Consider the following 15,056-nt stretch of genomic DNA (forward strand, 5'->3'; position numbering starts at 1 on the left):
CCCATGGTTTGTTAATTTCAATCTGAAGCTTCAAACTAATAACTTTCTTCTTGCCAGAGTCTCTGTGAGAGCCACTTCGATTACTACAAAACTTTCTAATGTTTTTGTTGGGCAGGGTTAAAATTGCCCATAAAGCATGCGAGATTACACTACAATGATGACTGTACTTCCTCCTCGGTAACCTGCAAAGCCAACGCCTATTGCCACAACATTGTCTTTCGCTTTGGGAAATGATACTAAATCTATCCCTGCTTACCATGTAATCTTTCATAGATAACTATATCACGTGCCACACATGGTAGATCCCTTTCGCCATTCCAGGTAATTATAGTTTTACTCTGTACTAATGCGTTGGCCACCCAGTCTGCACTTTGATTAGCCTCTCTGAAGACATGTGTGATGTGGCATTTCTTAAACCCCTTCAGCAAATCTCTGGCAGAGTCTATGATGTTCTTGATGGTCCACAAGGGTTGATGATTGCCAATAAGGCAATTAATTATGTTTTTAGAGTCACCTTCCAACCAAAGAAAATTAACCCCTAACTTGGAGGCTAATTTAATAGCTTGAAGTGCCCCCATAGCTTCCGCTAATTTAAATGATCGAGAAATGGTGTTCATTATTATAGTCAATTCAAATTGCAAAAAATCATTTATTAAACTTCAAAGTGATGGCTTTATTTTAAAATGTTCTGAAATTTTCATGTTATTATATGCTAGCACATATGAATTTTTTCATGGTTAATACCACGTGATGGCTTATGCTAATAAAAAATATCACATGATGTGTTCAGCCAAAATTATATTCTCACCTAAACATGACTAGTGACCATAATGTGTATAGTTTTATAAAGAAAAAAATATTTTTAAACATATGAATGTTAGTGTTTCAATTTGTCTTTTACAAGACAATACAAAATACTAGAATGTGTAAGATAAATCATGTATTTAAACTAAAAGAGGAAGCTTAGTTAAACTTAAAATAACCTTATACGCAGAACTACAAACAAAATTTGAAGGTAGGTTGTCTATGAATATGTATGAGAGAGAAGAATATCAACATACTTTCACCATCAATAATTATTACCATACAAAGTTTTTAAAATTTTGATTTCTCTTTGGCACATCAATCAAAACTAATTGCATCTAAATTATGCTATAGTAATGCTCCTTGTTGGCAATAACTAATAATTTTATACTCTATAAATAGAATAATATAATGTATAATATCAACAATTATATAATATTAATAGTAATATACAAAGTCAATACTATAATGTGTAGTCCAATAACATTTATATAAACTTCAAAAAAATCAATTATGTTAGATAGTGAATGACACTTTATGCAATAAAAGAAAGGTTCCGTACATATATAGAAACTCCATTTCTCATATAAAACTAAGTGTGACAACTTTTGAATCCTATAGATAAACAATAACCTTAGTAACCTATTTTTCTTCAAAATCTCAGATGTATAAAGAACTTTCAATAAATCTTACTAGTAGTAAATCTTCCATACACTTTGAAATTAACTGAAGTGGGCATTGCCAAGCACTCAATATTGTACCAAAAACAATGCAAATTAACTTCAACTTTCAATAAACCTTATTAGTAATAAATCTTCCATAGACTTTGAAATTAACTAAAGTGGGCATGCCAAGCAAATGTTGCACCCAAAACAATGCAAATTAACTTCAATTTAGCATTCTCAATTACCTCTATAACTACAAATAACTCAATATGTCCATACGCTTTGTTTGTGCCTTTAAATATATATTCTTGATCAAGCATTATTTCCTATTAATTTCAAGTCAAATTCAAACCTTTCATTCTTAAAACCTCAAAGTGATGACTTTATTGGAATAAGTTATCAAAATGTGGAGTAGGAGGTGAAAGCTAATACTAATAAGAAAATCTCACCATGTGTTCAACCTAAATTATATTCTCACCTAAACATATAATCATGCAAATAGTCTAGAAAATGTGTGGATGGCATGATTAATGACCATAATGTGTATAATAGATAAATGAAAAAATAATATAAAACATGTGAATGTACATATTTATATTAATCTTTTAGAAAACAAAAAAATGTTATACATTTTATCTTTAAATTAAGAAAAGAAGCTCAAAAAAACCTAAACTATTCTTAGAATTAAAACAACAAACAAAGTAAATACAAATATCTTTTACAAACAAAATTTACAAATATATATTATCTATTATCAATTACTTTACAAAGAGGAAATTCTAAATATTCTCTCTTCCACATCATGCTTAATATTACCCTGCACTAATGTAGAAGGAAGAAATTTTTGCCAAAATCATGTCAGTTAAAGTATTAGTACAAAAACTAATCAACAGAAGTACATGGCATTAATTACATCATAAATCAATTGAATTCTTCTTCTAGTGCAAAGAAATGGCTATCCAGTTTTTAAAATACTCCAATAAATTAATTAATATGCTAATACATACTGGAAGACTAGATAGTTAAAAAGACTTGAATTTCAAAAAGTAATGAAGTACAGATTCAGAGAGCCATAATACATTTATCTACTTGACAAATTTGCTTTAAAATAAAGCTCATTCACTTGTCCTAAAATTTAAGAGCAAATATTGAAATATCAAATTGATTTTACTGTAACTCAAATATCTGATTACAAGTAACAAAGTCTATCCCATAAAAACATGGAAAGCTTGGTATTATGTATTATAAACATAAAGAAATATGGCCTCGTCCTGATGCTAAGCACATTGACATGATAAAAACCAACCAGAACCCTTTAGTGCTACAGCCTGGCGGGCCATTTCTGCCTTGCTCTATATATCTACTGAAAAAGAGAATCCATTATCTACTGTAAAACAGAATGGGTTAAAAAGTTTTTCATCCTGTTCACAGAAAAAGCTGTTTTCATAGAGTCTTGATAAATTCTGAGTACTCTACAGGCCTCCAAGTCAGCGAGACCATATTTCAAACCAATCAAAAGCCATGCATGCTAAACTTATAACAAAACCAAGACTGATAATATACGATGACGGCTGCACAGTGTAAAAAGCTGCAAGGAAACCCGACAAGGAAAGTATCGTTGAATTCAAAAAGGTGAGGAAAATTGTACGATCCGTTCCCCGAGCCGTAGTTATCACGAGTAATACTGCGACGATAAAAGATGCAACAATAGCACCCAATCCAAATACATTGAGAAAAAGACCATTAGCATTCATGGCGGTGGTTATGCCAAGAAATCCAAGACATACCAAAACGGCCGTGCATGGAATTAAAATGCCGGCCATCGCATAGCAAAACGTACCAAAAGGGTGCTGTTGTCCATCAGATTTCTCCTGCAAATTTCACCCCAAAAAAGTGTCAATACATTCATGTGTGCTCCCCAAATTTAAAAAGAAATGTTCATATTTGTTTTACCTGCATGGAATCCATTGGGCCGATGTTTTCTGAGCTGCCTAAATCTGTTCCTCGCCGCGTTGTCCTTTAGGATTTCTTGTAATAACCCTAAATGCACCTCTTTTGGGGTTTCTTGTATGGTGCACCTTGGCAGGCTCCTGAGGCTAAAATATTATGAACGAGTGAAAAAGATGATACAATTCGGACAGAAGTTACGACCTGCCCAAATTATTTCATAGGGTCAGAAATTGGTGAAAAATCTGACATATAGGATTTTCAGTATACACTGACAGAACTGTAAAATAATATATGATTCGCAGGATGAAACGATATACGAGTTGCCGATTGTGGATCTTTACGTTTATTTTCCCGTCATTTTATATTTATATATTAAAAAACAAATTCAAATAATTATAATATGTTTGATCAACACAAAAAACTATGAATTCATTTTAGGTCTTCTTGCAAATACATCCTTCCTGTCTGGCCTTGTTTCCATGGTAGAATTGCACTTTTCCAAGGAAAAAAGCGAACAGAGTTATTCTTGGAGAAAAATGGAGAGACTCTATTACGGGTTAAATTTACAGTAGATCGTCTCAAACAAACAGCTGAGATGCACGTTTTGTATACAGGATTCAAAGACTCTGTGGATTTGATGAAAATAATTTTAGGGGAAGACGACCAAAACATTCAATCTAGAGAACCCTAAGTTTTGCTTCTTGGAACTTTTTTTATTTTCTTGTAAGGGATCTAAATAACCATAATTCACACACAAAGATAAGGAGGAAATCGTCTGACTAAAGCTATTTCGAGATAAATATGAAGAGGGAGAAATTGTTCCTGTTACTCAGAGGAAGGATGTGAGAAAACCAAGGTCACAAATGCAAATTAACACAGAAACTAGTATAGATCAAAAGATTCTATATCAGTAAGATAAACTTTATATGTAAAATCATACAACAGGCAACTAAAAACCTAGCAAGGGCACATTTACCCATGTATCTGCAAGTTGGACTCATAATTTTCACAAACAAATCAACAATTTCTGAAACTTATTTCAACAAATCAAGAAATGAGAAATTGCATTTCTTGATAGATTGCAGAAAAGCAAGAAAAACATCCTTTTTACTGTTGAAATAAGAAACGAGAAATATAGCAATTAACGTGACTCACCTGTATCAGCAGTCTTGAAATCCCATTTTTGTTCTCATGAGAGTTTGTTTTCTTGGAGTGCGCGCCCACCAACATCAACATCAACAGAAAATGCCTGCTCATACGTAGGAAGATTATTTAATGTTTCATTTAATTTTCCTTACACAATCGTTGACCTTCCAACATGGAATAGACGAGAGAATGTTCACCTATAAACATTTAATGTATTTTATTTTTAATTTAAATATGTTTTTTTTCTAGGAAAAATGAAAATGTTTTATAAATCATGTAGAACAAAGAAAATTTTGTGGTATGTTTGGAGGTTTTCCATAGCTATATAGTATGAAATCCAAAGCAAGACTCGATCCATTTCTTATTTCATGTACTAACACTTGCACCTCAATCAGGTGTTAAAGTTACTTCAATAGTCAAATATGCTTTGGTATGTTTTGGGTGATTTAGAGGGTTGAGAGATCATAAGAAATGAAAATTATATTTGTTAGGGCTAATTGTGAACAATATAATTAAATTGAATGTAAAATGTGAAAATAATTGAATATGAATGAATGGAACTTACTTTGAACTCGAAAGTTGTGCAAAATGTTTTATAGTACAAAATTTTTACAATGTATGAAAACAATTAATTTGAGAGGTTGATTACATATAATACATTTGTTGTTGATCATTAGGAGATCTTCTATATACCTAGCATAATTGAGTAAACCATACAAAATTTTGTTGTTGATCATTAGGAGATCTTAGATATATAACTAGCAAGTCCAAATATGCTAGCTAAAGAAGCATTGTGACAATAATGACAAGAGATTTACTTTATGCATTTCCAAAGGATATAATGTGAAAACTCATTCTATCATTCTATCTTTAAATTTTCTCAATTATAAAATTGTTGTGTATAACTAATAAGAAAAATGCATTCACTTTGGGCTATTTTAAATAATTCTGAACCTAATTACATGCGTTGTGTTCATGGATGACCAAGCCTTCAACCAATAAGATCTTGCAACTAGCCTTAACTAAAAAAGTATTGGTCCCTTCCATCCCCAACCAAGGACATCCTCAGTAGCATTTTGTAGATCTTCAACATAAGTTCTACTTTGGAGAATTTTCTAAATTTCCTCTCTAAGTTCTCTTTGGTTTTTCTAATGTCATAAATTGCATACCTTGCAATTTCACATCACATGAGCCCCCCCTTTTGATTATTAAAATATAATAATGCAATATGATCTTAATCAAATTAAGATGCTCTAATTTTATAAATATGTCTAAATTCCCAACCTCTTTTGTTTGATTTCTCACAAATGAATGCACCTCATGTAGATCCATGTATGATGCACCTGCATCCTATAATAATTTGCAATTACATTACACACCACATGTTTTGGTAATATAGTGTCTTTATCAATCTACACATACATAAAAAAATGTATCTAAACTTCCTACATCAAAGTTTAAACTCTCATTTTGTTATCTCAGTTTCAACGACAACTCACACTGTCTCTAATTTTTAGAAAACTCTACAACACTCTTTCTATATATATGTATGTATATGTATATATATAGAGATAAAATACAAAATACAAAAAAAAAAGTTAGGTTGGTTGGTTGGCCTTCGAACGAAGGTTGACTGTTAAAAAATTTATTTCATTTTTTTAATTTAGGGACCTTCGCTCGAAGTTTTCCTATCAAAAAATATTTGGTGGATAAAAAGGGTCTTCAAACAAAGGCACCTTAATTCAAAGGTTCTTGGTTAGGTCTCCCCGCCATCCCTCTTCATTTTTTTGTTAAAATTTGGGATCCAAATCTTAGGTTGAACATTTAAATGGAATAAACTTGAAAAACCAATTTGCAAGATCGTAGACTTCAAAACAAGTTTTACGATAAGTATAATTTTAATATATTTTAATTTTATAATAAATTTATATTTTATGTTTTACTAAACATAGGATTTTCACAACATCAAGTTCTCTATTCTACACATTTGAAAAGTAGTTAATTAATGAAAAATATCTACGCATTAGGTATTTATGTTGAACATTTAAATGGAATAAACTTGAAAAACCAACTTGCAAGATCATAGCCTTCAAAACAAGTTGTACGATAAGTATAATTTTAATATATTTTAATTTTATAATAAATTTATATTTTATGTTTTACTAAACATAGGATTTTCACAGCATCAAGTTCTCTATTCTACACATTTGAAAAGTAGTTAATTAATGAAAAATATCTATGCATTAGGTATTTATGTTCTTCTTCCAACAAATAAATTAAATTTTGATACATATAGAACAAGTTATGCATTATGGCATACATCTCTGTCTAAATTATAATTGGATTGAATTCAAAACTTAATTTAAAATAATATGTAACAAATGCTATGAAACAAATTGCAAGAATTAGATATTCATTTTGTAAATCTATAAAATAATATAATTTTATCATTTGTATAAAAAAAATTATATAAAATAATGTAAACGTCACTTTTACAAATATTGTTGACTATAATTTTTTTTTAAATTAAAAGTTATTTAAAAAAATGTACAATTTAAGTTTGAATTTTTCCAAATAAATATATTTAGAATTTATAGACAAAAAGCAGATATTTAGTTCAAAATGTTGTTTTGTATTGAATGGTTGAATGGTCCAAAATACTGAGACTCACTACTAGATGACTCACTACTAGATTACAACAACTTACTGTCAGATAGGTCACTGCTATAGAAGTAATAAAAGAACAAAGGAAAATTGCATCTACAAATTCATGAGATCAATTCCAAGTAGGCTCAGGTAACAACATAACTACTTGCAATAGATTCAGTAAGGAATCTCTGCAAAACCTTCTTCAATCTGTTTGCACAAATACCACGGCACTAGAACACTTCTTAACACACCTTCACTCTTACTCACACTGTCTCATCCACACTCACACACACATACACCAAGATAATAAGTTGATCAAGTATAAAAAAGGATCTATACAACAATGCATCACTTTGATCAACACGTTACATAATTACAGGGACCAAAAACCCACCTTGATCAAAATTTGTTGGCTTCAACAGTCTTCTACACTTTCTTTCCATAAACATCTATATCTATTATAGACACAAATTTACAATTACATGTCATAGGTTGTCCATAAATAGCTATGATAGAAATGAATATCAACATACTTTCACCATTAGTGGTTATTACCATACAAAGGCTTTAAGATTTTGATTTCTCTTTGTCACATCAATAAAAACTAATTGCATCTCGATAATGATATAGTAATGCTCCTTTGCTGGAAATAACCATTGATTTTATACACTATGAATGGAATAATATAATATACAATATTAATAATAATTATATAATATTAATAGTAATATACAACATCAATACTGGGGGATGACCCCACAATGCAGTGGTGTCTACTCGACTACTTAATAGCTCCAGGGAAAAGCTAAAAAATACTGCTTTGATTGTGACTCATAAAAATAAAAATAAAAAAGGGCTCCATACATATATAGAAATCTTATTTCTCATATAAAACTAAGTATGACAAATTTTAAAAATTTATTATTTCTACTTGAATTTAAACTTCAATGTGCTCATGTAAATTTTCCTTAATAAACCTTCTGCTTACAATATGAAAATAATGATAAATTAATTAATTAATACAGTAAAAAAAACTTTGAATGAACACTATATAACACCATAAATACAAAAATTGGTTATGGACAAATTCACCACTACAAAATACATTGCTTCTAGACTAAGTTGGATAATATGATTTGATTGAGAAAATAAAATATTTAAGTCTTATAGATGTACCCATGTTGTTTCGTTAAAATATTAAATTCTAAAACCCTTATTTTGTAACAAAGTTACAAGATTTCATGGTTGCATGACATATTTCTTGTCTAAGTATGAGTTTCAAGTATCCTTTCTATAAATTTTGGGTGTGTCCATAAGTGAGTGCAAAAATGTAATATGAAGAATAAAAAAGTTACTAAAAAAATTGAGTACATGCATCATTCAAATGTGTCAAAATTAAATAAATGTCATTCACCTAATTTGAGGCTATAGATTTCATCATTCATATAATTTATTGAGATTTAAAAGATCAAATTAGAAATCATGTGATTTATTAGGCTTTGCAATATCATATTTGAGTGTTGGTTATGAGTTGGTACCAATGTTGAAACTCAATAACCTTGCATAAAGCCAAGGAAGAACATAAAGAATATATTTTAATCTAAAACAACTTAAAAGAATTTCTAAAAAAATACTAGAAATATCTAAATAATATTAAACAATTGTGATACTTGGTGACTTCCTCTTTGTAAACTAGTATTCTACATGTTGGGTCTTTTGGTTAAAAAACTCCTTCCAAGTTCCTTAATTATCTTCATATATTGTATCATGATTTATTTCCTTTGGTACTATAAAGAATGAAAATGGTAAGCCAAGGCATCATGCTCTAGTATCTTTGGATGAATATGGGAGGCCCTTGAATTTAATCTCGCACATGGTGATGATTGAGAGTTGTTAATAGTAGAGAATGTAACCATTGGAGGATACCTTGTTGGGGATTGACTTGATGGCCTTAATTTGGATTGAGGGTAACCCCAAAACTCAAAATCAAACCGTTGTGTAACTATCTTCATCATTCTTAGTGTCTATGTATTCTTATTTGTAAAAAATTAGAGAAGCAAGATTGCCTAAGTATACCAATGTAGTCTTCTTGGGTGGTAGTGATGGGATGTTTTAGTGTTTGAGTGGATCATCTTTGTAACTACCATAAGAGTGCCTTTTTGATCTCATATTAATGTCATAGTTTTTCATAGCATGTGTATTGCTACAATAGTATTTTGTAGGCAATATATGTCTCTTCATCACTTAAGCTTCGACCAAATGGATCACATGGATTGAGTTCATGATGAAAGTAGTTTTGAAAAAAAAAATTCTTTGCAAGCTAGGCAATAGTAGGTGTCCCTCACTAGTTGTGGTTTTAAAACATCTTGTTTGTCTTTTCTAGTGTATCTGATAAAATAATGGAAAAAGAAAGAAAAAGGCTCAAGTTTGTCATCATTACCACAATGACATTCATTATCATTACTTTCTTTAATAGAGGCATCAAGATTTGATTAATCAATTTAAAAAAACAAAAAGATAACATTTGAGGGAAAAACTCACTAAGGCATCAACACTTCGGCCTTCACATAGACCTAGCCACTGAAAATGATATACATTAACAAAGGTATACTTTTTATGTAACTCTATGAGTTATGAACTCTTGGAAAACCTTAGTAAATCTCAATGTATCACCATAAAACCCATGTTGCAAATAAATTAACCTTCTACACTATGTTGACATGAAATTCTAAATATTCTCTCTTCCACATCATTCCTAATATTAACCAGCAATAATGTAAAAGGAAGAAAGTTGTGCAAGAAATGTTAGTCTCGTCAAACCAATTCAACTATCAATCATCTTATTTAAATTATTAGTAAAAAATGAAAGAACTAAAAAATAGAAATACATGTCATTAATTACATCATAAATTGACTCATCAAATTAGTTGAATTCTTAAAATAGCTATCCATATTTTAAATGCACCAACACATGGGTTAATACAATAAATCATAAGCTATAATATATGTAGGTATCTAGGAGGCTGGATGGTAAAAGAAGGCTTCAATTAAGAAGAGTAATGAATAAATGAAGTGCAGATTCACAAAGCTATAATACATTTATTTATTTGTACAAATTTGGTTTAAAAATGAGCTAAATATTATAAAAGATGATATCATTTGGACAGGAGTTATGACCTAAAGCCCAATTTATTAGGGTCAGAAGTATGTGAAAAATTTGACATGTATGATTGTTATACTGATAGAACTGTAAAATAATATACTATTCACAGGATGAAATGATATACCTGAAACCCAAATTATTTCATAGGGTCAGAAGTTGTTGATTGTGGATATTTGTGTTTATTTTACTATCATTTTATATTTATATACTCCATCCAAAAAAAAGAAAGAAAAGAAAGCAGAGTTATTCTTCCAGAAGTGTGAAGACACTCTATTATGGGTTAAATATACAATTGGTCGTCTCAAACAAATAGTTGAGATAAACCTAAAGAACCATTGATCAATCCAGACTTTTTAACGAGAGTAAACGCAACGGAAACACAAAGATATGATGGAGGTAATGCAAAACAGATTGTTTTATTTCATGAAAATTGATTACAACCAACCAACTTATAGCATAACCAGCTCATAGGTCTGGTAGAACATACAAAATAGGTGACAACCAGGACCTTGAATCTTAAGATCTATCTTCTATGCATAGCATCACTACTTGATTCTTTGATTTATTTCATTCTAATCCACAACTATAATTATATATACAATCCAAAGGATCTGTTCGGCCCAAAAAGGGATCAAAACCTGAAGAACAAGACCTAACATGTAAAATCAACAAGGTCGGCCTCCACCAAGAGATTCCTTCAAAAAATCCAAAGGATGAAGTGTAGATTGTAGGAAAAGTTTGACCACATGCCAAGGAACATCAAAATCAATGCTCAAGGCTCGACAAGCTTCGGAAGGGGTTCCGGTAGATCACCAAAATAGGTCTAGGCAACCGGTAACAAGAAACTGTTAACCGGTAATAGGAAACTATCAAGGAAACCGATAGTGATATCTTGTCGGAAAATGATGCAAATGTGATGTGGTTTGGAAACAAGAAATATGATCAAGTCTTCAAGTAGAATCAAACTCCATAGGAACCGATGAGCCAAAACTAGGACATGCAGAAAGAAAAGCTAAAAATGCAAACAGAAAACAAAACAGAAAGAAAATATTTTTTGTTGATGCAAGATTGCTATAAATTGGGGATGCTCCTATGTCAGACATCTGAGGTTATTGAAAAATTGAGCCTCTCACTTTGTTGGGGTAAGAGGAAAACCAAGGCGGTCTACCTCTGTCTGAGAAATCCAAGATGAATCTTCAACTAGTTTGTCCTTCTACTTCACAAGATACTCCTTTTCCTGACTGCTCCGAGTACTACGCCCAATCTTACTGTCCAATTTTTTTTAATCTGATCCGGTTCCTTCCAAGGTAACTGTTTCTCTGAGTCTACAATATTGTCCTCACTAAATTTTGGTTCATGATACTCATGAAGATTTGCAATATTAAACACAGGTGAAATACTCAGACTATCTGGTAACTCCACTTCATATGCATTTCCAGAACTGAACTTCCTCAAAATCTTGCAAGGTCCAAACTTTTTCATCTGCTTTTTTTATAAGCTCCAATCAGGAATCTCTCTTTTCTCAGATATACCATCACTTCATCACCAACTTCAAACTTCTTATGTCTCCTCTTCTCATCTGCCTTCTCCTTATACTTGTTGTTCATGTCTTCCAAATGCTTCTTAACCTAAATATGCAAGGTTGCCATGTGATCTGCAAAATCTTCTACTTCTGAACTTCTCCAGTCTTCACTGCTAATATCTCTTAATTATGATATACCTCTAGGGTGCACTCTGGTAACTATCTCAAAAGGTGTTCTTCTGGTACTCCTATTTACTGAATTATTGTAGGCAAACTCTTCTTGTGCAAGGATCAAATCCTAGCTTCCGGTTTTATCTCCAACTAAACATCTCAACAAATTTCCCAAGCTCCGATTAACAACTAATGTATGTCCATCAGTTTGTGGATGAAAAGTAGAACTAATCTTCAAATATGTCTTCATCTTCTTCCGAAGTGTTCTAAAAAATAACCAACAAACTTAGTGTCTCTGTCTGAAACTCTTCTCTTAGGTAATCCATGCAATCTCACTACTTCCTTGAAAAATAAGTCTGCTACATGCAATGCATCTGATGTCTTCTCACAAGGTATGAAATGAGCCATCTTTGAGAATCTATCCACTGCCACAAATATAGAATCATTCCCTGTCAGTTTTTTAGGCAATCCAAGTACAAAATCCATGCTTATATCCTCCCAAGGTCTTACCAGTACTGTCAAAAGTTTATACAATCCCACATTCTGGCTACTACCCTTTGCAACTTGACAAATTCTACAACTTTGCACATATTTCTTAACATCCGTGTGAATCTGGGGCCAAAAGTACTGCTCACTCACCAATGCTACTATTTTGTCAATATGAAAGTGTCCATCTAATCCTCCACTGTGTTTCTCCTTTATCATATTCTCCCTCATAAAACTAGAGTAAATAAGGGAAATTATTGTAGGCCTTTCTTCCCAAATTCTCTATGCCCAAACTTGTTGCATTCATAACAGTTTCCATTGAATCTATTGGATCTAGGCTTATTGTTTAAAAAATAAGGGAAATTATTGTAGGCCTTTCTTCTACACACATTATTAGTATGTCCTTCCTTGAGACAATTGAAGCAAACAGGTTTAAACTTTTGTTTACCTTTATCCTTGGATGTTGGTTGCTTCTTTGATGCTTTAGCTTTTGTTCCAGAGGTCTCACCTTCCTCATACCCAGAGAAACCAAGTCCAGTGGTATTCTTTACCGGTTTTGTCGATTCTAGCTTTTGCTCTAGCTTAGCAGTACTTTGATTGAATTTGGCAAGTATGTCCTTTGACTCAGTAAGTTCCTTGGAAATAGCAGCATTAGATTCCATCAAGGTTGCATTCTCAGAAATAGCCATGTTTAGTTCACCTTACATTTCTTCTTTTTCCACTTTACTCTCTTGGAGATGAGTGGTAAGGGCACTAATTTCTTGCTTCGGCTTGGAGATCTCATGATCTTTGTCTTTTACCAGATCTTCAGCTTTCTTTCGGGTCTCAAGCTCTTGACACATTCTGATAGTCAGTCCTTCCAACTCCTTTCTCAGGTTGACTTTAGATTCATTCAATTTTTCAACTAGGGCATCCATGTCAGCTTCATCAGAAAAGCTATTTTTAGTAAGTTCCATCAGTTTCTCAGCATGCTCTCTTCTCTTGGCCAAAGAGGCTTTATACTTGACTTTGATTTCATCATAGGCTCTCTCAACCTAGATGAGACGATGATTAAGTTCCCTCACAGCGTATTCCCTCATATCTCCTTCCAAGTGGTTAGACTTATAGAAAGGTTGGTTTTGATACCAATTGATGAATACTAAGAGGGGGGTGAATTAGTATACCAAAAAATACTAAACTCAAACTCTCAAACAGTTTAGCAGATAACGGATATAACATATTCACTAATAAACCGGTTAAGATAAAAGAAAACCAAATAGAAAATAAAACATTCACCCACAAAACCACAATCACCATAACACAAGATATTTGATGTGGAAACCCAAATGGGAAAAACCACGGTGAGCAGAAACTCACAAGTAACTATCTGCAGAATAGAAACTAGACCGGTTAAGGTCATACAATGTTCTTCACCAGAACAAATCTTGTTAGGAATCTAGATCTCTGTTAGGAGATAAGTCCTATTAAAAACTACCTTGTTAAAGGATTTCATATCCACAGTTGTGAACCACCTTGTTAGAGGATTTACAAAGGCTTTGATGGGCCTACCCGGTTAAGGGTTTCAGACTTGTCAAAGATGTGAGTAATCAACAAGTGAGTGATACAAATACTGTAGACACCTAAAATTGTCCAATCTAATTAAATAAATATCTTTATTTATTTAATTATTTTAGCGTAATTCTTCTATTAATTAAATAAATCTTTATTTATTTAATTAATTCATTTATCCTCTTCTAGCCTTATTTCTCATTTAAATAAATACATTTATTTATTTAAATTATCCTTTTCCCAAATTAAATAAATATCTTATTTATTTAATTGATCTCACTTCTTCTATTAATTAAATAAATCTTTATTTATTTAATTAATTCATTAACCTTTTCTACCCATGACACATGTCATTCATCTCTTAATTCATACACTACCTACCCCTTTCATTATTTTATTATTTCTTTTACCTACCCTCTAATCATAGCCGACCTCATTTTACACCTCTCAATCTTATCCCTCCATTTCTTATGGTGTCTTCTATATAAGGAGATGTTTCCTTCATTATCAACCCTAACTAACTAACTACTTGATCAATTGACTACTTGGCATATGCGATCCTACTTGCAACCACATTTCGTTCTTTGTTGAGCTCTTGTGCACATAAAATCTGAGAGCAAATATATCAAGCAAAATCAATGGAGATAGGAAGAATAGAGATCCAAACCCTATTGGACATGTGATGGTATAATCTTTGTGATTTCATTTGATTTGCATTGTCTTAGGTAATCTTCATATGTTATGGTGGATCTTTGTTGTTGTTAGGCTAGGGTTTTGTGGTTGAATTCATTTAGCCTTTCAATATCATTATTATTGCTATCCATTTTCACCATATACAGATACTAGAACAGTATGCTTGGTTAGATCCTTGATAGCTCATTGTTAATACTGCGTCTGTGTGCGTTGATCTTTTTTTTTGGAGTTTTATTGATTTAGTTTTTGGTCATTTAAT

At 31.7% G+C, this 15,056-nt stretch overlaps 1 protein-coding gene across 3 annotated transcripts; it reads right to left on the reverse strand.

The window, feature by feature from the left end:
• Positions 1–2,615: 2,615 nt before the first annotated feature.
• LOC131859521 (uncharacterized) lies at positions 2,616–4,749 on the reverse strand. 3 transcript variants are annotated; one of them, XM_059213388.1, is made up of 4 exons: positions 4,575–4,749; positions 3,423–3,620; positions 3,310–3,340; positions 2,616–3,153 (listed from the first exon to the last, which is right to left on the reverse strand). In XM_059213388.1, exons 2-4 carry the CDS (start codon positions 3,435–3,437, stop codon positions 2,957–2,959), a joined length of 243 nt encoding a protein of 80 aa, XP_059069371.1. In that variant the 5' UTR covers positions 3,438–3,620; positions 4,575–4,749; the 3' UTR covers positions 2,616–2,956. The 3 variants fall into 3 exon arrangements, with proteins under 3 accessions (XP_059069371.1, XP_059069369.1, XP_059069370.1); XM_059213386.1 differs by having other exon boundaries at positions 2,616–3,340; positions 4,575–4,745; XM_059213387.1 differs by lacking the exon at positions 4,575–4,749 and adding an exon at positions 4,396–4,503 and having other exon boundaries at positions 2,616–3,340.
• Positions 4,750–15,056: the final 10,307 nt, after the last annotated feature.

Source organism: Cryptomeria japonica, chromosome 10 (assembly GCF_030272615.1).
Source record: "Cryptomeria japonica chromosome 10, Sugi_1.0, whole genome shotgun sequence".
Taxonomy (NCBI): Eukaryota; Viridiplantae; Streptophyta; class Pinopsida; order Cupressales; family Cupressaceae; genus Cryptomeria; species Cryptomeria japonica.